Source organism: Lissotriton vulgaris, chromosome 5 (genome assembly GCF_964263255.1).
Source record: "Lissotriton vulgaris chromosome 5, aLisVul1.2, whole genome shotgun sequence".
In the NCBI taxonomy this organism is placed as follows: Eukaryota; Metazoa; Chordata; class Amphibia; order Caudata; family Salamandridae; genus Lissotriton; species Lissotriton vulgaris.
The window spans coordinates 742,676,313-742,699,505 of NC_141693.1; the positions used below are offsets into that span (position 1 = coordinate 742,676,313).

The window sequence follows — 23,193 nt, forward strand, 5'->3', positions numbered from 1 at the left end:
AAAATGTTATATCCAGCATTTAGAAACTGCTTGAGTGTGCTGAAAAGCTTCATATAATACCAAGTTTCTATTATTAGTGAGGTGCAATTTAAGTTCTACAGGGGAAGCATATTTGAGACCGATGTACGAGTGTGTGTAGCTGTTGCTCCTGGTTTGACTCATTTAGAATGTTATTTCTAGAATGTCTGAATCACTGGTGGGTTGCATTCTGAAATTTCCTATAAAACCCTGTAGTCCTTTGTCGACTTAAGTTGCACCTCTCTAGGTACGTGACTGAGAACCTTTGTGTGTGTGTGTGGCTAGGGGTGTTTGTGTGGCTCTGGGTGTGTGTGTGTGTGTGGCTCTGGGTGTGTGTGACTCTGGGTGTGTGCGTGTGTGGCTCTGGGTGTGTGTGTGGCTCTGTGTGTGTGTGTGTGTGGCTCTGGGTGTGTGTGTGGGGGGGCTCTGTGTGTGTGGGGGGGCTCTGTGTGTGTGGGCTCTGTGTGTGTGTGGGGGGGGGCTCTGTGTGTGTGTGGGGGCTCTGTGTGTGTGTGTGGGGGGCTCTGTGTGTGCGGGGGCTCTGTGTGTGTGGGGGGGGGGGTTCTGTGTGCGGGGGGCTCTGTGTGTGTGGCTGTGTGTGTGTTTCCCTGTGGCTCTGTGTGTGTGTGTGTGTGTGTGTGGCTCTGTGGATAGCTTTTTTTGTAGGTGGCTCTATGTGTGGGTGGCTCTGTCTGTGTGAGGGTGGCTCTGTGTAGCGGGCTCTATGTAAATGACTGTGTGGGTGGCTCTGTGTGGGTGTAAATGCAATAGGTCATGCATTTGCGAGCGATTAATCTATTGGCATTGTAAATGACAATGCCATTTATTTAACGATTAAGCTATTGGCAATGTAAATGACAATGCCATTTATTTAAGATAAAAAAAGTCATGAGCAATGCCAATAGCTCTACCTTTAATAATGCTGAGACCATTGCATTGTAAATGCTTGTTTATATTCTGTACAGGAAGGTACCACCACACCTGGAACCTCCCTAGACGCTAAAAGCATTTTTTTTCTCCTTCCCTATGGTACACGTACCCGGCTGGGATGTGTAGGAATGCCAAGTTCATACGGTGAGAGGTTACTTTTCTTGTGTATGTCTGCATACAGTATGCTAGACATCAAGTCAGTAGTCTAATGATATCTGTGGATCTACAGATACACGGTGACTAGGGGTAAAACCCAACAAATGTTTTCCCTGGTTCATCTTCTCCCTTCTTTCCTTCCCTCCTAAATAACCCCCGCCCCCTTAATTTATCTTCCCCAATGCAGCTAACAGACTGTGTAGACACATCACTTCAAACCTATAGGATTTTAGGTCGTGTCATAAGGTATGAGAGTTTCTTAGCATGCAAATAATTTCTTTCACAGTGATGGCTGAGATTGGGCATGCATGCGTTCACTTCACACAACAGACATGAGAGTGACTTTGAATGGTGCATGTCACGCCGCCGTGCTAGGCCTTTTTGTGGTGTTCCCTTTTTCTATTTTATAGTGCAGCTTTTTATCTTTCAGAATATAAAAACTCTCCAACATCCCACAGTTTTATTCCTGACCAATGTGTTTTATATGGAGAATATGATCTTTTGATATAAGCTTATGTTCACCACTAAAATTATATGTTCTCCATACTGCTACTATCTTCACGGTTGATGGAACCTTCCAACCACGGTTTGTGGGATCTTTCTGTTTTGGCACCTTGATCACTGGACATAACCATTACTGTAGCTAGTGCATGTAAATGTAAAATCGTATGTACATGCACTGAATATGACCAAGTGTTCCATATCTGTACTTTTTGCTTCTTTCCCAGCCCTGAGGAGTCGCAGTGATTTTGTTCCCACGCGACGAAACACGTGTCGGCTGGTTGTGGAACCAATAAACCTACATCTATTACCTAAGAAACCGATCAGGATTGCAATTGTCTTAATTTTTGGTTCTATGCATAGAATGTTTTAAACTTCTTAACCACTGTTGAAATACCGCGATTGTTATGTGCGAGGGCATTGCTGTTCTACCCCCGTCTAGGCATACCCTTCTCACTTAGGCCGATGAAAGCAAAAGTAACAAATGATGGACGGAATGCTGACCCTATCAAACATTCACCCCCAGTTTAAGGAGCCTTTAGGTAGAAGATCTGCATGCCTTGGCCACAATCAGACCCTTCAGGATGTCACGATTTGCAAAGCAAATTGTGAAATCTGCACTTTTGTAAAATGGCTGCACTTTTTACAAAAGTGCCTGCAAAATTCTTTTTATTGGCCCAGTGTTGACTACTGAGCCAAATAAAAGGATGGGATCAGCGAGCAGGCTAAAGTGAGGCCTGGAGCAAGCAGATGAAAGGATGGCCATTAAGTCTGATTAAATGAAACTACCGAGCATCAGAGGTGAGGACGTGGAATTCATCTTGCTTCAGGTTCCATTAAGTGAAAGTTAATAGGAACCCTTCAGAATGTACAAAGGCATGCTGGCCTGTAGCTGTACCCTTACTGTAAGCACAAATCCTTGAGAAATGATAAAGTTACAAGTGTACGTGACAAACTTTTGCTTTGCTTCATATGCTCATTTCATAAGTCAAAACCCATATATAGCCAAATGTTTCACCCTGATTAATGATTGGATAAATGTTTGGAAACCCTCATCCTTTCACTGGGCAACTGGCCCTTAATGGATGGAATTATGAGTGAAACATGTATTGCAACTTATAAAACCTCATGTAAATGTTTGTATTTCGAACAAGTCAGGAATGGCACCTGGTGCCTTGCAGCTGTGATGATTAAAAAGTTACACTTTGAATCTTACTGCCTCTGTGTTTATTAATTTTAGGCTTTCCCAATTGGAAATTTGTGTCTACAATGCAGGTAAGAGGGGGAAGTAAAGGCTCTAGGTGAGAAAGTTCTTAAACAAAGATGAAGCAGAAGAGAGAGCAAAGTATTCTTACATATGAGACACCAATTAGAATGAAAGGATGAACACATTGATAGCACTGCTATATGTGGAACTCCTCTAGGCACTGGACCGCTTCCCATGTGTTTATATCATAGATAAACAACAGTTACCTAACAAATGCTTGAAATAAATATACATTTCCTTTGGGACACACATTGTGTGCATGCCTGGCTGTGGAGCTGGGCAAAATCCTGCCTGGGTTGAACTTGTCTCAGTCTTTGTCCTGGAATCCAGAAGTTCAACTGTGATGAGGTGTCAGTTGTAGGCCAGAATTAAATCTATCCAGGCACGGATACTGGCCACCCTAGTATAGACCCCAGGGAAGTTTGTCGCACAACTGTATCCCCAGGACGTAATTCCTTCCAATTTCCCGTTGCATGTCAAAGGTCCACCAGAATCTCCCTGTACAGAAGAAGAAATACGGTGAGAAAGAGTGTGACCTGTGATAGGAACTCAGACTGCAGTGTTTATTGGGGGTGTCCTACCTTGCAAGAGTCTTTGCCGTATTGACCAGCGCAGATCATGTTAACAGTTATTGTATCATCTCCGTAGCTCCTTTTGCAATTGGATTGATTCACGAAAGGAACATTTGCGCCTTGAAGTACATCAGAAAGAGTGTAGCTGAAGACGTTTGTGATGCCCCAACCATAAATCCAGCATAGTGCGACACTGACGGTGCTTCCCTGGCTGGGGAGTGTAGCTGGCTTCACTGCTGTCGTTAGAACCACTTTAACATGAAGCTGTGGGGACAAGAACCAGAATACAGGGATTACAACAGGAAGAGGGAGCGAAAGACACCTGTTATACCATGAAGCAAAAGTTGTTTATAGCATGAGAAACACAATAGTGATTGGAAATGTCTTCCTGCAATTTAAGCATTCCACATTGTTGGAATAGTTACCAAACTTATTGGTACTAATTTTATGGATGTTAGACACATGAAAGATTGTGGTAACCCTTGGCATGATTCAAAGCTGTCAGATGCACATTATACACTAATACCAGAATACAACACTAGACAAACATTTATTTATGTGGCACAAGGCAGAAACCACTGTAGCAGTAGACAATTACCAATTGATGGCATTATAAAAGCAGAAGCATTTGGCACAAGATGATCCTGAAAATACAGCACTGGTTAAAAATTAGCATAGGGTATTGGACGATACCCAGTTTACAGCACTTTACAAACCTTACTATGCATTTGGCAATTGTTGGGTTGCACATCAAAATACTGTTAGCAAAAACACCATCTGACAGAAATAATGTGCACTAAGTATTTTGGGCCTCATTTTGATGTTGGTCGGAGGCTTTCAGACCTACATCTTCAGTTTCACTTTCGACCGCCGTATTACAATGACAGCGGTCGGAAGTTAACTTAGACAGTCATTCCGGCTGGCCCATTGGCCAGTCAGCCTGGCATGTATACCCTTAAGGACGGTGTTAGAAATGGGGCTCTCTAGTTGGCAGAGGTAGGTACCTTTGTCCAAATAGGGACCCTTGGTCAAATAACCCCTTATAACCCACTTGGTAGCTTGGCACAGGCAGACAGGCTTATCTCAGAGGCAGTGTGTAAAGCATTTGGGCATGCATATAGTAACACAGTGAAAACACTACAAATGAACACCAAACCAGTTAAAAAAAATAAGCAAAACTTTATCTAAACCAACAAGATCAGAAACCACAAAAGCCCCATACAGTACTCTTAAAAAAAGTTACTGTGCAAAATGAACTTTAAATTGCAGGAATAATGTTGTAACACCGTTCCTCCGACTCAGTAACTCCTTCTGGGGCTACTGTGATACTGAACACGACAGAGTCTAACAATTCCGGCCAACCGTGTTGATACAGGTCAGCTAAAGCATTAACAGACTCGGAGACAGTACTTTTCTTGTTGTGCCGATGTGAGTCGGTCGGGAAACTGTCGCGGTTGCAATGTGAGATGGAAGCGTTGCAGTGTCCTCATGGCTCGGTGCAGGCAGTAGCTTGTTGACGGAGGTGGTAAGACCAAGGCTTGCGTTGCAGTGTGAGACGGTGCTCGATGTGGTGCTGGCTGGTCATGGTGCGGTGGCGAAACCGACTGTTGGATGAGTCAGACAGAGATGGAGTCGGTGATGTCTATACTGCGTGCAGCAAAGCTGTGTGGAGTGCGGTGCCCACAGGACGTGGTGCAAGCAGCACCTCGCTGACGGAGTCAGTGCGACCAGGGGTGTGTTGTGAAACGAGGTGGTGCTCTCTACTGTGCCTACAGAACACGGAGTCTGCGACTGACTCTGTGACAAAGTCGGCTGCTCTTTTCTTCTGTTGTGACTGGAACCAGCAGTACCAGAGACGATGCCCAGAAGGATAGTGAGTTCTTTGCTGTTCCTGAGACCTCTTGAACAGAGGCCAAGCTCCACTTCAATCTCTTGGAGATTCTTTCTTAAGCAGGATGCACACACAGTTCCTCTCCTTGGCAGAAACAGCCACTGCTGGCCAACCCCAGATAGCACACAGCAAAGGAGCAATATTCCTTCTCCAGTTTCCCTGATACTTCTCTTTGGCAGAGGTTCCTCTTGAAGTCCCAAAAGTGATCTAAAGTTCAGGGGTTTGGGGTCCAATACTTATAAAGCAAAATCCTTTGTTTTCTGGGGCAGAGAAGCCCTGTGCCCAGTTAATAGCAGTGCTGTCCTCTCTGGTGCAGCTTCCTGGCAGGAGGTAGAGACAGCATTGTGGAAGGCAGTATTTCACTATAAGGACATATAAGTGTATATAGAGTAGGGGAGGAGATTTCATTTCACCTGAATGGACCTGCTCTGCCTTCCACAATGCTGTCTCTACCTCCTGCTAGGAAGCTGCACCAGAGAGGGCAGAACTGTTTTTGACTTGGCGCAGGGCAAGGGAGGAGCACATTCCTAGTAGAAGATCAGATGTCTTATACTCCTATGAAAGAAGCCTTGATAGCAAGGTATCGTTTGACCCCAAAATTGTACAGGCAGAAATTGAGGACTTGTAAAAAGCTGGAGTCAAGCACTTAGGTGGAGTATGTCTCCTATTTTTGCAGAGCACTGGATGGATGGGTGAAGGGTAGCCAGGTGAAGGATTTTCAGGGGCTCTATGATTTGATTGCATGGGAGCACTTGTCAGGTAATTGTTTTCTAGAGCTACGCTAGCACTTGATGGCCAGTAGGCTGACTAACCACAGGAAGCTTGCTGTGGAGGCAGACCGCTGGGTCAGTGCCAGGGTCCAAAAAGGTTGTGTGGGAGACTTCACCAAAGGTGGGCAGGGTCCCCAGCAGAAGGATAAACAGAAAACGTTCCAAAAAGGGCCCCAAAGTAATCCCCAAAGGAAGCAAGGGAAGGGTTCTCAGCCTCTAAACTGAAAAGAAGACATGGGTCCCTAAAGGTAAACCTGGTCAGAAGGGCTCCAGGACATGTTTTGCTTGTGATCAGGTAGGCCACTTTACAGGGGAGCCTATGTAAGCATGGGCGAATTTTGCGAATCTGGCGTTCGCGAATTTGCGTATTCGCGAATTCCCAATCCGCAAAATCCACGAACTCTCGTGAATTTGCGGATTTTTTGGTTTTTTTGTGTTCGCAAGGGTTTCTGCCAGTTCGCGAGGGTTTTGTACCAGTTCGCAATTGCGAACTTACATGTCGGCTCGCAACGGTCGCAACTATGTTGTTTCTACGTCTGGTTCATCATCACAGGTTCACAACACCCTCTGTTTCACCACTGCCACCCTCTGGTTCACCCATGCCACCCTCTGGTACATCACTGCCACCCTCTGGTTCATCACTGTAGATTATGGGGGGGGAAAGCAAGCACACCTGCCCTGCTTCAATTGTCATGAATTAATTTGGGGTTGATTTATTAATGTGTCACTGAATTTAAACGTCCAGTCTGGCACCTGCTTCCTTATCTGTAATTTGCTTTCTGTTGCAGTGCAATTTCTTTTCCCAGGACCTTTGTGGCCTACTTGTAGCTATTCTATGAGCCTGTTGTGAGGGTCAGAGCAGGGTCATAGAATAGTTGCAAGTAGGCAACTGAACTCTGGAGGGGCCCCTCAGGAAGCACTACAGGGAATGGTTACTAATGATGAGTTTGAACTTTTGCACCTGCTGAGTGCTTTCAGTTTTGCAAAACTCGTTTTTCTGCAGAACAGCAACTGTAATGCCCCAAACAAACTTACTTGTGAAAGTTGATTTCTAATCCAAAAGTGATCCAAAGAAAGTAAAAAAGGCCTCAAATCCAAATATCCAGCAGCATCCACAAAAAGTAATCCTTCCAGGTCAAGAATCCAAATGAAAGTGACCAGCACATGAAGAAAGCACTGGGAGGAGCCTGCTAGACAGGAACTGGAAGTTGGAGACTGTGGGGCACTTCCTTCCCCCCCCCCCCAAAATGGACTCCTTGCAAAAAAAAGTGCAGGCAAATGTCAACCTGAGGAGTTATTCTGATAAAAATCATCATTTTCAGAAGGTTTATGCTGCTAGCTGGTGGATTTCTTGTGCAGAATTGCAAATTTTGTAATTTCGCGAGTGTGAGATTGTTGCTGCCCGCCGCATCTACGTGTTCTCAATTGCGAACTCCCGCGATATGTGATCAGGGCGTACTCGCGTTGACAAACTCTCGCTGTGCAAGGTGGCAAGCCGCGATGACGTAATCGCGGTCGCCAAACTCCCGCGGGATCCCGCAGCAAGATACAAAATGGCGCAGCACTCGCAAAACATCGAGCAAAACAACTCGGCAAACGCTGAATGACGGTAAGTGAACGCCGCGCGCCGTAATATTGTATCACCAAGCAAAAAAATCCGCCGCGTGCGAATTTGCGGATTTTCGGCAAATTCGCGAGAGTTCGCGGATTGCGAATTTACCTAAAATCCGCAAAATCCGCGAGCGGAACGGATTTTACGCCCATGCTTAATCCTATGTGCCCCAAGAAGGCCACTACTGAACCCACAGGTGCTCCGTCCAATTAGTTGACTGGTGTAGCCTTGGGGGAGGAATCGGGTTCCCAGGAGGGGTGGGGTCCCAGAGAGATGACCCAGGTCTCTTTAGGAGTCAGTGGGATGGTCCCACGAGTTCATCTGCCAGATAACACTAAAAATACAGTGGGTGACCATCAATGGCCATAGTGTGGAAGCTCTGAGGGACACTGGAGCCAGTGTGCCAGCTGCCAGTTGTCGGCAGTGTCTGAACAGAAGGTAGTCCCCAACACATTCTACCTAGTATTTCCAGCTGACAACTCTGAGAGCCTCTGTGAAGGGGCACAGGTCCCCTTTGAGTGGGGGGGGTCTAACATACCTTGAGAATAGCTGTGAGGCCAGTCATGCCTGTTGACTGTCTGCTAGACAACGATTTGGAGGGCTCCCCTTTGGAAAAGGTGGAGAGAAAGTCTCATTTGGAGATGTTAGGTCTGCCTGAGTGGGCGTGACCACTCGGTCCATGGCAGCCGGGACAAGCAATTAAGAGGACCTGGAGCCTGAAACAGTGGCCCAGGTGCCTGCCAGAAAGAGAAGAGGCAGGGGGCACAAGACACCGGCCCCCATAGTTCCCACAGTCCAAGAGGAGGCAAACCTTGAGGGGAGGCCCTGTGCCTACAGGGGAGCAAATGGCGGAACTGGGGGTCCTGCCTGAACTGACATATTGGCAGCAGAAATGGGGCCCCTCCAGGGAGAAATTCTGCCAGGAGCAGCAGAAGTGCCCTTCTCAGGTTGGTTTGAGGAAGCAGGCTGTAAACCAGGCAGCAGGTGATCAGTCTCAATCACATTGGATTTACTGGGAGAATGGTCTCCTGTTTTCTGAACCTTAGGTTGCTGAGCCTGGGTCAGCCCATGTGCTGGTAATACACCAGCGCTTCAGAGCTTTTCTACAGGGTCTGGCTCATGATGGGCCTTTGGCAGGGCATTTGAGGCAAGACAAGACCTTTGAAAGGCTTGTCACCCACTTTTATTGTTCCCAAATATGCAAACACTGTGACAAGCATTGTAGGTCTTGCCAGACTTGCCAGGCAAGTGGTAAAAGTGGGGGGAAGAGTAATGCTTCTCTCTAACATTTCCCTGTAGTCAGCACCAACTTTGAGTAGGTGGGTATTGACATTGTGGGGCCCATGGATACCAGGACAGCCATAGGCAACAGGTTCATCCTGGTCTTGGTGGACCATGCCACCCGGCACCAAGAAGCCATCCCCCTCTGGACTGTAGCGGCCCCCGTGGTAGGTCGTGCATTGATGGGCATTTTCTCCCATGTGGGGTTCCCCAGAGAGGTGGTGCCCAACCAGGGTACCAACTTCAGTTCCAAGTATATGAAGTCCCTTTGGCAGGAGTGTAGTGTTATCTACAAGTTCACCACTCCTTACCACCCACAGGGAGATGGGCTGGTTGAGAGATTCATCCGGACCCTTAAACACATAATTATGGGTCTTGGTGAACCCATGAGGCATAAGTGGGACATCCTCTTGCCATGCCTGTTGTTTGCTTACAGGGAGGCACCACAGAAGTCCTTAGGGTTCAGTCCCTTTGAACTTGTGTATGGGCATCCTGTAAGAATACCTCTGAGTCTGGTCAAAGAAGGCTGGGAGAAAGCTCCAGGTAATCCTTCCCAGGATGTATATAGCTACATGCTGCCCTTCAGGAACCAGACTAAGTGCTATGCAATTCTCTCAGGGGAATGTGAAAGCCAGCCAGGAAGAGATGAAACAGTGGTATGATCAGAATGCTACTCTGATCAAGTTTCAGCCTGGTCAAAAAGTGCGGGTCATGGCCCCAATGGAGCCTTGTGTTCTCCAGTACAAGTGTACTGGGCCATTTGTGGTGGTGGAGCACAAGAGTGAAGTCACCTATCTGGTGGACATGCAGTCTCCAAGGAATCCTTTACGGGTCCTGCATGTGAACCACCTTAAGCCCCACTTGGACGGTCCAAAGTGGACATGCTCCTGGCGACAGTTGCTGGAATTTAAGAGGAGACTGAGTCTCTTCCTGACCTTCTGTCTGCTAAGGAACATGATGGGTCAGTGGACGGTGTGACCCTCTCCTCGCCCTGACTCGCAGAGTGACTGCCGCGAACCGTTCTGACAGTTTGCTGCTCTGTTCTCCCTGACCCCTGGTATCACTAAGTGATGTGTCCATGATGTAGACACTGAAGACAGTCCTCCAGTGAAGCACAACATTTACAGAGTGACTGACAGGGTCAAAGCCTGGATAAAAGAGGAGGTATCCAAGGTGTTAGAACTAGGGGTGATTGAGCCCTCAAACAGCCCTTGGGCCAGCCCAGTGGTCTTGGTCCCAAAGGCTGCCGCACCCAGTGCCATGCCAGAAATCCGGTTCTGTGTAGACTACCAAGGGCTCAATTCAGTCACCAGGATTGATGCACACCCCATCCCCATATCTTATGAGCTCATCAATGAGTTGGGAGCTGCCAAGTACCGCAGTACGTTTGACTTAACATCTGGGTACCGGCAGATTGCCTTGACTGGTGGGGCAAAGGAGACGTCAGCATTTTCAATGCCAGAGGGGCACTACCAATTCTGGGTGATACCCTTTGGGTTGAAGAATGCCCCTGCCACCTTTCAGACATTGGTCAACCAGGTGCTAGCTGGACTGAAAGATTTCAGTGCTGCCTACTTGGATGACATAGCAGTGTTCAGGGCCACTTGGGAAGAACATCTGCACCACCTTTGGGAAGTGTTGAAGGCTCTGCAAAGGGCAAGCCTCACGATCAATGCCTGCAAGTGTCAGATCAGTCAGGTTTCAGTGGTTTACTTGCAACATCAGGTAGGGAGCGGCCAGGTGGCGCCCCTACAGCCCAAGATTGATACCATTTTGCCTTGGTAGCCCCCAAGATCCAGACAGAGGTGAGAGCCTTCTTAGGACTCACTGGGTATTACAGGAGATTTGTCAAGGGTTAAGGCTCTATTGTTGCCCCCTTGACAGAGCTGACCTACAGGAGGCAGCCCAGGAAAGCGAACTGAACTGACACCTGCCAAAAAGCTTTTCATGTGCTGAAATTTGCTATGTGCAAGGTGCCCGTGCTCAAGGCACCCAACTTTTCACAGGGATTCATGGTGCAGACAGATGCATCAGAGCATGGTGTGGGGGCTGTGTTCTCACAGGTAAATGAGGCGGGCCTAGACCACCCTGTAGCCTTCATTAGTAGGAGGTTAAGTCTATAAGAACAGAGGTTTAGTGCGATTGAGCGTGAGGCTTTTGCTGTGGTCCGGGCGCCTAAGGAGTGGAGGCAATACTTGTTTGGGATTCACTTCCGGGTTCATACCGACCATAGGCCCCTCAGATGGTTGATGCAAATGAGGGGTGAGAATCCAAAGTTGTTGAGGTGGTCCATTTCCCGACAGGGGATAAACTTCACGGTGAAACACTGATCTGGTACAGAACACTCAATGCTGATGGTCTGTCCTGATGTCCCTGCATTAGTGAAGAGAAGTCCCAAGTGTGTGGGTAGTTCTCCCCACATTTCAGGTGGAGGGGACACGTGTTAGACCTTACATCATCGGCATGGGTTTCCCCTGTGTTTTTGCTTTCGCCTCCTGTGATTTGCTGTCTGTTGGACTTTGTTTTGCTGGTCTAGATGCTTTGGGCACTTTCCCACTCCTGTTCAGTGCCAAAGTGCAAGTGCTCCCTTTGTAAATTGCCTATTTGATATACTAATCAGTGCACTGTGATTGCCCAGGGCCTGCACATCAAATGCTGATAGTGGGCCTGCAGTACTGGTTGTGCCACCAGCATAAGCAGCCTGTAAATGTAACTCAGATCTGCCACTGCAGTGTCTGGGGCAGTCTAGTACTGCCATGTCGACTTAGCAAGTGCACCCACTTGCCAGACCTTAACCGTCCTTTTTCTTACATGTGTGTCACCCCTAAGGTAGCCCCAAGGTACCCCTGTGAGCAAGGTGCTTTGTATGTGAAAGGTAGGACATCCCCCGTTGGGTGTGTCATGTCCTTATAGTGTTTCAGGTGAAAGTAAATCGCCTCTCCCTGCTCTAATTGCAGCCCAGGTCTATTCAACCCAGACTTGACTCATCCAGACTCTCTGGAACCACTGCACATCCCCAACCCCTGTCAACTCAAAGCCAGACAGTCAATATACATCCTAGCAGATGCATACTGGATAGCTAAGCAAGATAATACCTACTTTGTAAAAGTGGTATTTTCAAACACGGAATGTAAAACTCACCCTCACTAAATGATGCATTTCAACATTCTGAGCTCAGGCCCACTAAACTTTATTTTCCTACCTTGTTCCCAGGGGTAGTTATGTTTATAAAATGTTATAAGCAAACTCCCCATTCTATCCAATGAGAACAGATAGCCTTCCAATAGTGAAAAACAAAATTGGCAGTATTTCACTATCAGGACATGAAACACACTCCAAGGCATGTCCTACCTTTTAAATACACTGCACCCTGACCACAGGGGTACCTATGGCCTACCTTAAGTGGGTACCCTTGCCAAGTCGACATGGAACTTGGAAGTACTAGACTGCCCCCAGACACTGCAGTGGCAGATCTGAGTTACATTTACAGGTTGTTTATGCAGGTGGCACAACCAGTGCTGCAGGCCCAATAGCAGCATTTAATTTACAGGCCCTGGGCACACACAGTGCGCTGTACTAGACACTGACTAGTAAATCAAATAAGCCAATCATGTAAACAACAATCCATAACAACAATTTACAAAGGGTGCACTTGCACTTTGGCAGTGTACAGCAGTGGCAAAGTGCCCAAAGCATCCAGACCAGCAAAAGAAAGTCCAGCACTCATCAAAAACACAGGAGGCAAAAGCAAAAACACTAGGAAAACCTACGGCAATGATGCCAGGTCTAGCAGACAGCATTTTTGCCGTCGGTATTACAATGTAGGTTTCCCACATGCTTTTCGTATCAGGCTTTCTGACATGAAAAGCCTGTCAGAAAGTGACTTTCTCCCTGCCGCCTCCAGTTGGGGGCCAAGGGGGCACCCCCATGTAAATCCCTGCACCGTGAGGTTCCAACACCGATTGTGTTGGTCGGTTCCAACACCGAAACGTAGTCCGCCCAACATCGTAATATGGCCAGAGTGTTTTACTGGTGCTGCATCAAGCCACAAACATATCCCTTTCTTTGCCTTTAACCTCCATTTCTTTGCCGAATTTGGCCTTCTGTCTCTGTGCACTTTACCACTGCTAACCAGTGCTAAAACGCTTGTGCTCACTCCCGTAAACATATTAACATATTTTGATTGACTTACACTTGATTGGCATATTAAAGTTACTTAAAAGTCCCTTGTAGAGCGGTTTTCCATATAATCAGGGTCTGTAATTTAAATACTGGTATTGGGCCTGTAGCACTTACTGTGCCACCCATTTAAGTAGCACCTTAAAACATGTCCAAGGACAGGCAACGCAGCATGAATGCAGTTTTATATTGCTAATTAGACCTAGTAATATAACTAAGGCTCCCGGTTTTATAGTATTCATTTTTTCGACCTTTCTGCCTGTATTTATTCATATTTATTTGTTGCTCTTTATTTCTGTCTTTATACAATTTTATTTTGTGTTTTCTGTATAAATGAAGCTACAATGGCCATTTTCCCATGTTGCGTGTTTATCTAGGTTCCTGATCGATACTGTAACCTTATGCCCCTATTCGGCTATAAATCCATTTATTCCCTATATTGGCATAACCGTTCGAGTGCGATTTTCAGAAAGTCATCTCTGGCCTCACACGAACAGAGCCAACTTCCAGCATAGTTCTCTGCCACTTCCTTTGCAACCAATTAGTGCAATGACAGAGCAGAAGTCACTATCTGATATTCCTAGATTAACACTCTGAGTTCTTCAACAAGATAAAAACTCAGCAAACCTGGAAATCCCCGCTTGCTGTGTTTTGATTAGTAATGGAACTCTAATGAGCAACTGATAACTATCACTTCCTAGTGACATCTTTAATTGACGTCTTATGTCCAGCAAACTTGTGTCAAACCCGGCACCTGTCAGGTATAAATATTACCAACGTTGCCTTAAGCAAAGAGAGACCAACAAGAGCTGTTGTGCTGTTGTAAGCTGTCGTGCACCCTGTGTGCATCCCATTGCTGCTGCAGGCAGTACGCTGCTGTTGTCCCTTGGTGGTGAAGCTACTGATACCATTATCGCTGCTAAAGCGCGAACGATGGTGCAGTACGCTTAGGAGCTGAACAGCCGTCCCTCTACGAAGAGCCCAGCAGATTCCAGCTGCCGCGGACGCTGTCCCCCGCCTCCTCCTCCCGACGCGCTGAAGAAGAGCCGCTGCCTTTCTCCTGCAGAGAAATCCAGCTCCAGCGTTTCCGGTCTGCCCTCGCGGGTGACAGGGATATCGAGCTTCCCCTGAAGGAGATACCAAACCTCCATCATTCTATTCAGAGGTATGGTGTTGACTAAACCCTTAGATGAGAATTCTTGAAGCAAACCTTGGCAAAACCAACTTAACTTAAAGCTACTTACTTACTCCCCTTCCACGTGTTAGGCTTAGGTCAGGCACACTGGGGTAGGCGTAGTTAGAAGCACCAGTTGAGTATGTTAGCCTAATGTATATATGACTGTATATATGTTTTATTACTTTTAAACCATTGTATGGCTAAGAAACCATATCAATTATTTTACAGTTCTATTTCGCAATACTTATCTTACTGTACGTACTTTTTATCATAACAAGTCTTGCAATTGTGGCAATACATTTCTCTTGTACGAGAAGAAAGACTGTCCAATAAATTTTAACCCTTTATTGACAAACGCCCGTCTCTCTATTCTCTACATCTCGTGAAAGTAAACTGCACTAAACTGACTGAGTGAAATACCTGTCTATTGTTTCACACGACCCTAGAGATTGACTCTTGATCTGAGGAGCAAAGTTGTCATGTTGCACGGTTGTTGGAAAGCTGAATCCCTTCTTGTCTGTGCCAAGGAAGCTGATCACTTCCTATGCAGAGAAGAAAGTTTCCAGTGACCTCTGAGCTAGTTGGTAACACACCCAATTAAGTTTAGCATAGTCAGTGGAGGCCTGGAATATCCGCAGTTCCACGTCGATACTACTGTTTGTTATTCCAATGCGCAGGGCCTAGTGGGAAACTAGCAACTACACTACATGGCGCCCAACGTTTGGTAAGGCGATAAACTAACGCAAGACGGTAGAGTAACTCAGTCGTGCATATTTCACACAGACCCCTTTCTCCCGTAAATACTCCAATAGACGTCTGGAGTGGGTGAAAGGTTAAAATCCGCCCGACCTTAGTAGGAAGAGATTCCTATGTAAAGCTCTGGTTTATTCAACGTTGAAGGATACAGTGTTCCAAAATATTGTGCACCTAATCTTTGTCTCCTTGGAGACCTACTCTGCAAAAGCCTGCATTTCTAAAAAATGACAGACAGCGAAGAAGAAAGGGAAGCAGTTAGACTGGCAACCCTACTGATAGAGGAAGACACGAGTCTCCTAGACACAGACCCGGATGCTATTATCATCCCGGTCCACTTAAGAAGATCTATAACTTTAAAACTTATAGAAAACGGACTGACACCTCAAGGTGGTACAGTAATTTTCGTGATAGAGGCTCACGAGTATCGGCAGACAGAGGTATTCTATTCATGGATAAACTTTCCAGCGGTAAACGCTGGAACAAAAGAGTTTCACTATTACAAAATAGAGAAACCTCCGGAAGAGTACGCTCCTTTCGAGGAGATTGAAATTCCACTTAAATTTCAAGAGCACCTGCTCTGGTTTAATGGCGCCCTAAAACATAATGATCACATTACCAGGCTCGGTCCACTAGGTAGACCAGGAGCAACGTGGCCGGTTCTAGCCAGCTACACACCACATCCTGACATTGTAAAAATGTCTAAGGAAGAGCTGTTAGTACAGCTAAAAACATTAATAAAAATACATAGGCAATTAGTCCAATATGTAATGCGGACTGCAACAGTCCAACCAGCTGTTAATACACCACAGCTGACCCCTCATCAGGGGAACACAAATAAAATTACACCACAGAACATACAGTCATGTCTTGGTAAAACACCCGTAAAACTGGAACAAATTCCTTTCTGGTTAGCACAGAAAATCACTCAAATAGAGGCAGTATTTCCTGATACTACCCCTATTGAAAAACACAGAATCTTGACCATCTGCCTTCCTATGGGAATCGCACCACACGTGGAGGACTGTGACACGTGGGGTACAGTCTTTGCTTCCATTTACACAAAAACACACAGTGTTCCGTCTATGGCGGTAATACCAGAGGTGCTAAAACAGATTCAAAATGAATTCGGTCCAGAGCCCGCTTTAAATCTAGGTATGAAATTACTGAAAGACCTCAAGCAAGTCTCGGCTATATTATTAGCCAACATTAAAGGAGAAGCAGCATCTGTGGCGATCCGCCAGAAGTTGAAGGAAACAGATATAAAAGATCCTGTTGAGCTTGCAAAAATCATAGAAAAGTGCTATGAAGAATTAGGTAGAGGCAGCTTGGGTGGGAAACCGGTAAAGCCCCAACTGCTCGAAAATCCTGAAAAATTATTTATTAAAAATAATTTAAACACTCCTAAAAAGAGCTGGGATGGAAATAAACAATCCACTCCCAAGGAAAAAGTTTTCCAGTCCAGAGGAAGGTCTCCTCGACGGAGGGAAAGAACTCCGACTCGAGAACGCCAGTCTCCCCAGAGGGAGCCCTCTGAGAAAAGATATAACCTTAGAAATAGGGATAATCTGAAAAAACCTGATAGATATCAAAGTATTGATACACGTCCCTCTCGATCTTTTCCACAGAATTCGGAAAGAAGAGGACGGTCAGACCCAGGAGAGCACACCAAGTCCAAAGACAAGGAACCTGCTCAGAGTAAAAAATCTCAATTTCAGAAAAAGAAGGTAGCCAGTATTAGAGTAATTGAACATGCCGAGAATACTGAGGACACAGTTGAAAAACGGGGAGTGGGCATTGATAATGTTGGACAGTGCAGCAGAAATCAGTATAGCGCGCAAGATCTTGATGAGTCATCTGGAGACAGTGGACACGAATGAATACATTCAAGTTGAAACTGCCGACGCCAGACTTAGCGAGCCCCATAAAATATACGAAATAACATTGCGTATAGAGGGTGATAAGACGAGGAAAATTAAGGGTCTATTTTGGGATAAGCTCTCAAAAGGCTATGATATTCTGTTAGCTGAAAAAGATTGGCCCCCAGAGTTTGTCAGGGAGTGCCCTCGTGGCGAAGAAGTGATTATGCCTGCCTTCTCGAATCACATTCCGATTCATAAAAAATATACATATGCAAGGAAATGGGCAGTAGCCCAGGCACCTGCATTATATAAAAATCATGTAGGATGGGATGAGGACTCTCCTCCTCACAAAATCCAACTAAAAAGTGAACCAACTGCCCAACGGCAGTATCCCATAAAGCAAGAAGCTAAAAAACAAGTCAGGGAGATCTTAGATCAACTTGAATACCAGGGGGTGATTGAAACATGCACCTCTCAAATGAACAATCCTTTGTTTCCTGTCTCCAAGCCAGACAATTCATATCGTCTAGTTTTGGACTACAGACATCTTAATACATGTTGCAAAACTTTTGCAGTACAAAACTCGCATAGTGCAGCCCTAATGAATAACATAGTTAGGAAAAAATATAAAACGACATTAGACATTTCTAATGGTTTCTTTTGTCAAAACATTGCACCAGAAAGCAGATATTTGACCGCTTTCTCTGCATTTGGGTCACAGAAAAAATTCTGTCGACTCCCACAGGGGTTCAAGAACAGCCCAGGACTATTCTCAGCTAGGGTAGCAGAGTTACTACAAATCTATGATGATGAAGCATTATCTTACGTAGATGATATTTATCTCACAGACGACGACTTGGATACTCACTTGAAAAGAGTGAACACCATTATACTTGGGTTCGCAGCAGAGGGTTACAAATTCAACTTTAAAAAGTCCCGAATTGCCCATCTGACAGTACTATTTTTAGGGTACGAATTATCAAGTGAAGGGAAAAGCCTAGCGGACAACTTCTTAGAGAAGTGCGCTGTACTCCAAGCTCCAAAAACGCTGAAGAATTTACAATCCATACTAGGTTTTCTGAATTTCGGAAGAACTTACATTCTAAATTACGCAGAGAGGGTTAAACCTCTCTACGAACTAATTAAACCTGATTTTAAACAAATCAATTGGACTCAAAAACACACAGAAATTTTGGCATCACTGCAAACAGACATGTTAGCAAAAACAAAATTAGATACACATGACAACACACGCGATCTTGTAATCCGAGTCATCCCAGGAAGATACGGATTCACATACCTAACCTCTAATGAGGGAGAAAAGGTACCAATTTCAATTAAATCTCACTTGTACACACAAGCAGAAAAAGCATTCAGTCCCACAGAAAGAACTGTGAAAGCAGTGCAAATCGCATTAGCAAATGAACGAGAACTAGCACACGGCAAACAGATTAATATCCTTACAGCGGAATCCGCCTTCGAGGCGCTATTCAGCCCAGTAAACCTGCCTACAGTGTCACTGGATCCAAAATGGATACAGTGCATAGATTCTCTAGGAGCGGAATTTGTGAAATACTATTTCGCCCCGCAATTCGAAGAACTGAATGATTTAGAATATGAAAAAGAATATCCTCTGCCAATCGAAATTCTGCCTCTCCCACAATATGCCTGTATAATCTATACAGATAGCTTTGTACAGCATTTCAATGTAGAGAGCAAATCCTACAATGCAGCATGTGCGATTATTAAAGGTCGTTGGCTGTGCGGTAAATTCAGACCGAAAGTAACAAAAACTGAATCTGTAAGAAACTGTTCGGTTCAGAGAACTGAAATCAGATCTTTAAAGATGGCGCTCGAAAATGCAGAACGTGAATTCCCGACACTTATAGTGTGCGATTCTCATTTTTGCGTCAACTCTTACAATAACAAACTGCAGAGCTGGATTGAAAACGACTACAAAGATGACACAGGTGCCACAATAAAGCATAAATTGCTCTGGAACGAGGTAGCTCTTTTACACAAAGAACTACAAAAGACTCACGTGATTCACGCACAGAGTCTTCAACGTGATGGCGTTCACGTTGCAGGGAATTCATTGGCTAATACAGCCACAGCGGAAGCAACTAAACCGGCTTCCGTAGCCACAAAAAAGCGTACAGAAAAATACATAGACGGGGAAACCATGCTGGCAGTAAAAACAACCGTAAAAGGCGACTGTGCAGCACTACCCGTGAACTATCCACTCAATTATGCATACATAATCGATGCAAACTCCGTTCCTTTTGCTCGAATCCCTGGAGTGGGGGACAGAGTAATTCCAAACACGAACAGGAGAATATTTTTAATAGCAGACGCACATATGGGTTTGGGTCTTAGGCACAGAGAGATCAAGGAATCACTGACTGAATTACAATCAGTATTCTGGTGGCCAGGAATGAGTGTAGAACACCAAATATATGCAAACAACTGTGAAAACTGTAATAGGGATCGCAGTAGCGAACCTTGCTACCGGCTACCAGTCAGAAAGAGCGTAACGCTGCCTACACCCCATCCTGCGTCCTATTAATAGTTAAGGCTAAAAACACTTAAAAGATGAGGCCCCCAGCGCTCGGCTGACGCTAGAACGGTTATAAAAGATTTGCGAGTCTTTATCGGCACATACGCAATTGCCACGTTCCATTCTGACCAGGGTCCTGCTTTCAGCTCTCGAGCTTATAAGGAGGCCATGGCCAGCATGGGAATTGGGTTGCGGTATTCTTGTCCGTCGCACCCCGAAGGGAACAGTGTGGTAGAAAGAAAAAACCGTGACATAAAGCAATCTATAACAGCGAAGGTATTAGGTTCAGGCGCTGGGTGGGTCAAACATTTAATAAGTGTCCAAGCTAGTCTTAACAACATGCCAAGAAATTCTCTAAAAGGTTTCAGCCCATACGAACTATTGTTCGGAATTAGAATGCGTATTCAGGACCTCGATAGTCAGATGTCAGTGGTACAAGAAGAAACAACGCACTTTGATGTAAAGGATCGTTTGGCTGTTTTACAGGAACTGAATGAAACAAGAAAATCCTTAAGCAACATAAAGTTAAAGCAACAGCCAACTACCACTGACGAGGCACCACCAGCAACAGCCCCAGCAAGGCCTGTCTGGATTCCAAAGATTGGGGATCTAGTCAGAGAAAAGATCGCGGTTAAGAAGGAATTTGGGCCTTCTTACAGAAAAGCAGTACCTGTCTTAGCAGTCACCGGAACAAGACCAGTTGTACTACCGACCCTTGCTGGTAAAAAGGAGAACAGAGTCGTGTCTATCGATCTGGTAAAACCACAAGCATGTGGCCTATAATCAACAGTAAGCCCAGTGGACTCCCAAGAAACAACAGAATACCCAAACTTGCCACAATCCAAGAGGTTCAAACTGAAAGACTAATCACATTCGATCAGCCTGCAGTGCACAATGAAGGACTATGCAATAATGCCATGGAACTCGTGCCTCTTGAAACACAGATTGAAACGGTTCGTCAAGAAACAACACCAGTCTACACTAATGGGCATCAGAAAGTGCTACCGAGAGACAGATTGAAAGAACAATCCCATCAATTGACAGAACTGCCTCTGGTTATTTCATCAACTTCGACAACTTCTCTGAAGATTTAAATGACCCCGAAGTGATGCCAGAAACAAAAAAGACTTTTAAAGAAAAAGCAACAGAACTCTTTCATCAACTAAAGGAAATCTACCTTATTTCCCCTTGGCTAGAGTTCTGGTTCGGTCTAGGTGTATTTTTCCTCCTGTTTTGGCTCATCATGGTACTGTGTTTGGGAAAATTCATTGAAGGAAAATATATTACAATGGACACAGCAAGTCAGAACATCAACCTAGTCCTGAAACCACACAGATCATCCCACGTGAAGAAAAGAGAACTGTCAACAGTAAATGTCACAGCAATTCCAATACCTGGTGGGGTAGTATGGGAGAAAACAGACTATGAGATATATGGTCTGGTCGAAATCCTGAAGTATCCTCATCAACTGAAGGTTTCCTTAAGTGACTTTGTGACACCTAGTACATTCTCTGATGATTGGGACTTTAACAGTATTAATGACATGATGTCTGATTTAGTAATGTCAGCTAGATTCACAGATCATGATTATTTACAAGGTTCATCTAGTTATGAGCAGTTATTCTGTTACACCCACTATGGGGATCATTACTTGCATAAATCTGCACAGCCTAGAAATGTTTTTATGTATAATCAATGGGAACATTGTGCTACACCACCTAAAAGCAGTTCTAAAGCATTTTTTGAGAAATTCAAATACTTCTCAGGGTTTAACACCAGTGATGCAGAAACGTTTTATTACAAACTGTTAGATAAAACAGGAATGAAAACAATGCTGACAAATTCTAAATTGATATATTCAGAAGCATTTTATGACAAAATGATGACATTTGGTTTTGATTATTGGAAAAATAATATTGAAACGAAAACAATTTGGGGTACAAAAGATTGGCAGGTGCAAGGCATTGAAGCACTATTCAGAACCTGCATGATACCAGAACAAATGTTATTTTTAAATGACACAATACACCAAACATCCTGTTTTGGCCTAGCTAAGATCAAAGACCTTAAAACACCGTCTATACCAAAGCCAATACCTGAAAATGCAACTACAGATATTGAGTTAGACGTGTCACAAATTTTACATTTCAACAGAACACATCCTGATTGGAAAAAGTGGCTAATCTGGCCTACTGGCACAAACAGATGTCAAGATAGATTCCTGAATAAAACACAGGGGTTAAAAATGACCAGACTAGACTCGAGATATTCCCAGAGACAACATCCAGGGATTATAACAACATACAGTGTAGGGAAACTCTGCCTTGAATGGCTAACATCATCCACACTGGCTGAAATTAAGCAACACCTGTCTTTACTAAAAGATGGTGCTGATTTGCGCGATTTCATTCTTGGACCACGCAAACAGCGTCAAAAGCGTTTCATAGCGACCAGTATCTATGCTGCTTACAACGAGGCTTGGAAAGTAAAGCAAATTGAAACTGCTGAGAAAATACGAGAAATTGATCGTATTAATTTGGAGAAATCACTTTCTGTAGTAGACAATGGGTTAATGACTCTGTCTTCCAGAATATATTCGTTGGACAATATTGTATCCTCTGCCTTTGATGTGATAGACAGAGACTTGCTAATGTTACAACATGGCCAATCTCAATTACGCTCTATTATAGAACTAGGCTGGACGCTGCAAAATCTTCGTTCAGGCTATGTGCCTTGGCGCTTAATCAACACAACGTCATTATTTTCCAGTTTTAACCTTACTGATAAACAGATCAGTTTGGCACAGAAAGGAGCAGACTATACAATCCTGAGCATCGAAAAACTTGAGAGATTACCATTGACAATGTCAGAAAGTCCTGTCATTGAATGGATAATACACGGAATTATCACAATTCCGATAACAACTTTCCGATTTAAAAAGTGCCTTGAGTACATACCTGCTGGCCAGTATGAACAATTGGGTAAAGGATATGTAAAATCTGAATGGAAATTACCATACACACATTCTTGCTACAGTGACAGCGACAAAAATGTATTTCTTAGTGGTGAGAACTGTAAACATTCACTAAGCGGTATACTTTTGTGTCAAGGTATTAATTTACACGGAGCATGTGATGGAAATTCAAACAACCTTTCATGCCACCAGCTAGTCACACCTGCAACTCAGATAGAGCCCTTCTTTATGCAACTTTCAAACGGGAGTTACATTCTTAGAACGGATCACAGATGTTGTGGCCTTGTGCCAGGGAAAAGTTATCTAGTGAAAGTAACATCCATGGTCAAATGCTGTATGCAAGCATTGTTTCCGAGTGGGCCTGCAGACACAGTGACTCCCATCTGGCCTCGTCTGAATCTCTATTCTATACGAATTGATACATTAAGCAAAATGAAATCTGTACTTTTACAGACAACAGTGCCTATAACGTCATCAAAAGAGACGTATGATCTTCTAGTTGCAAGGACAGCTACTGAAGTTCATGACCTTTTATCAACAAATTGCCCCGTGCATTTCGTAGAAATGTTGAGCCAACTCCTTAACATGTCTAGTGCAACAAGCATCCCAGGCATATTTAAGACAGTCTTTACGGGACTTCTAACACCCTTCCAGGCAATTTTGGGAATCGTTCCTAATTTTGTACACTCTGTT

At 44.7% G+C, this 23,193-nt stretch overlaps 1 protein-coding gene across 1 annotated transcript in view; it reads right to left on the bottom strand.

The window, feature by feature from the left end:
- Positions 1–2,852: 2,852 nt before the first annotated feature.
- The window catches only part of LOC147711484 (trypsin-like), a 119,225-nt gene continuing 98,884 nt past the window's right edge, over positions 2,853–23,193 (bottom strand). The window contains exons 4-5 of the mRNA XM_086920186.1: positions 3,454–3,708; positions 2,853–3,370 (exon numbers count right to left, since the gene is read on the bottom strand). Coding sequence (XP_086776312.1) covers positions 3,224–3,370; positions 3,454–3,708 — 402 coding nt within the window. The 3' untranslated portion in view covers positions 2,853–3,223. The remainder of the gene's footprint in view (positions 3,371–3,453; positions 3,709–23,193) is intronic.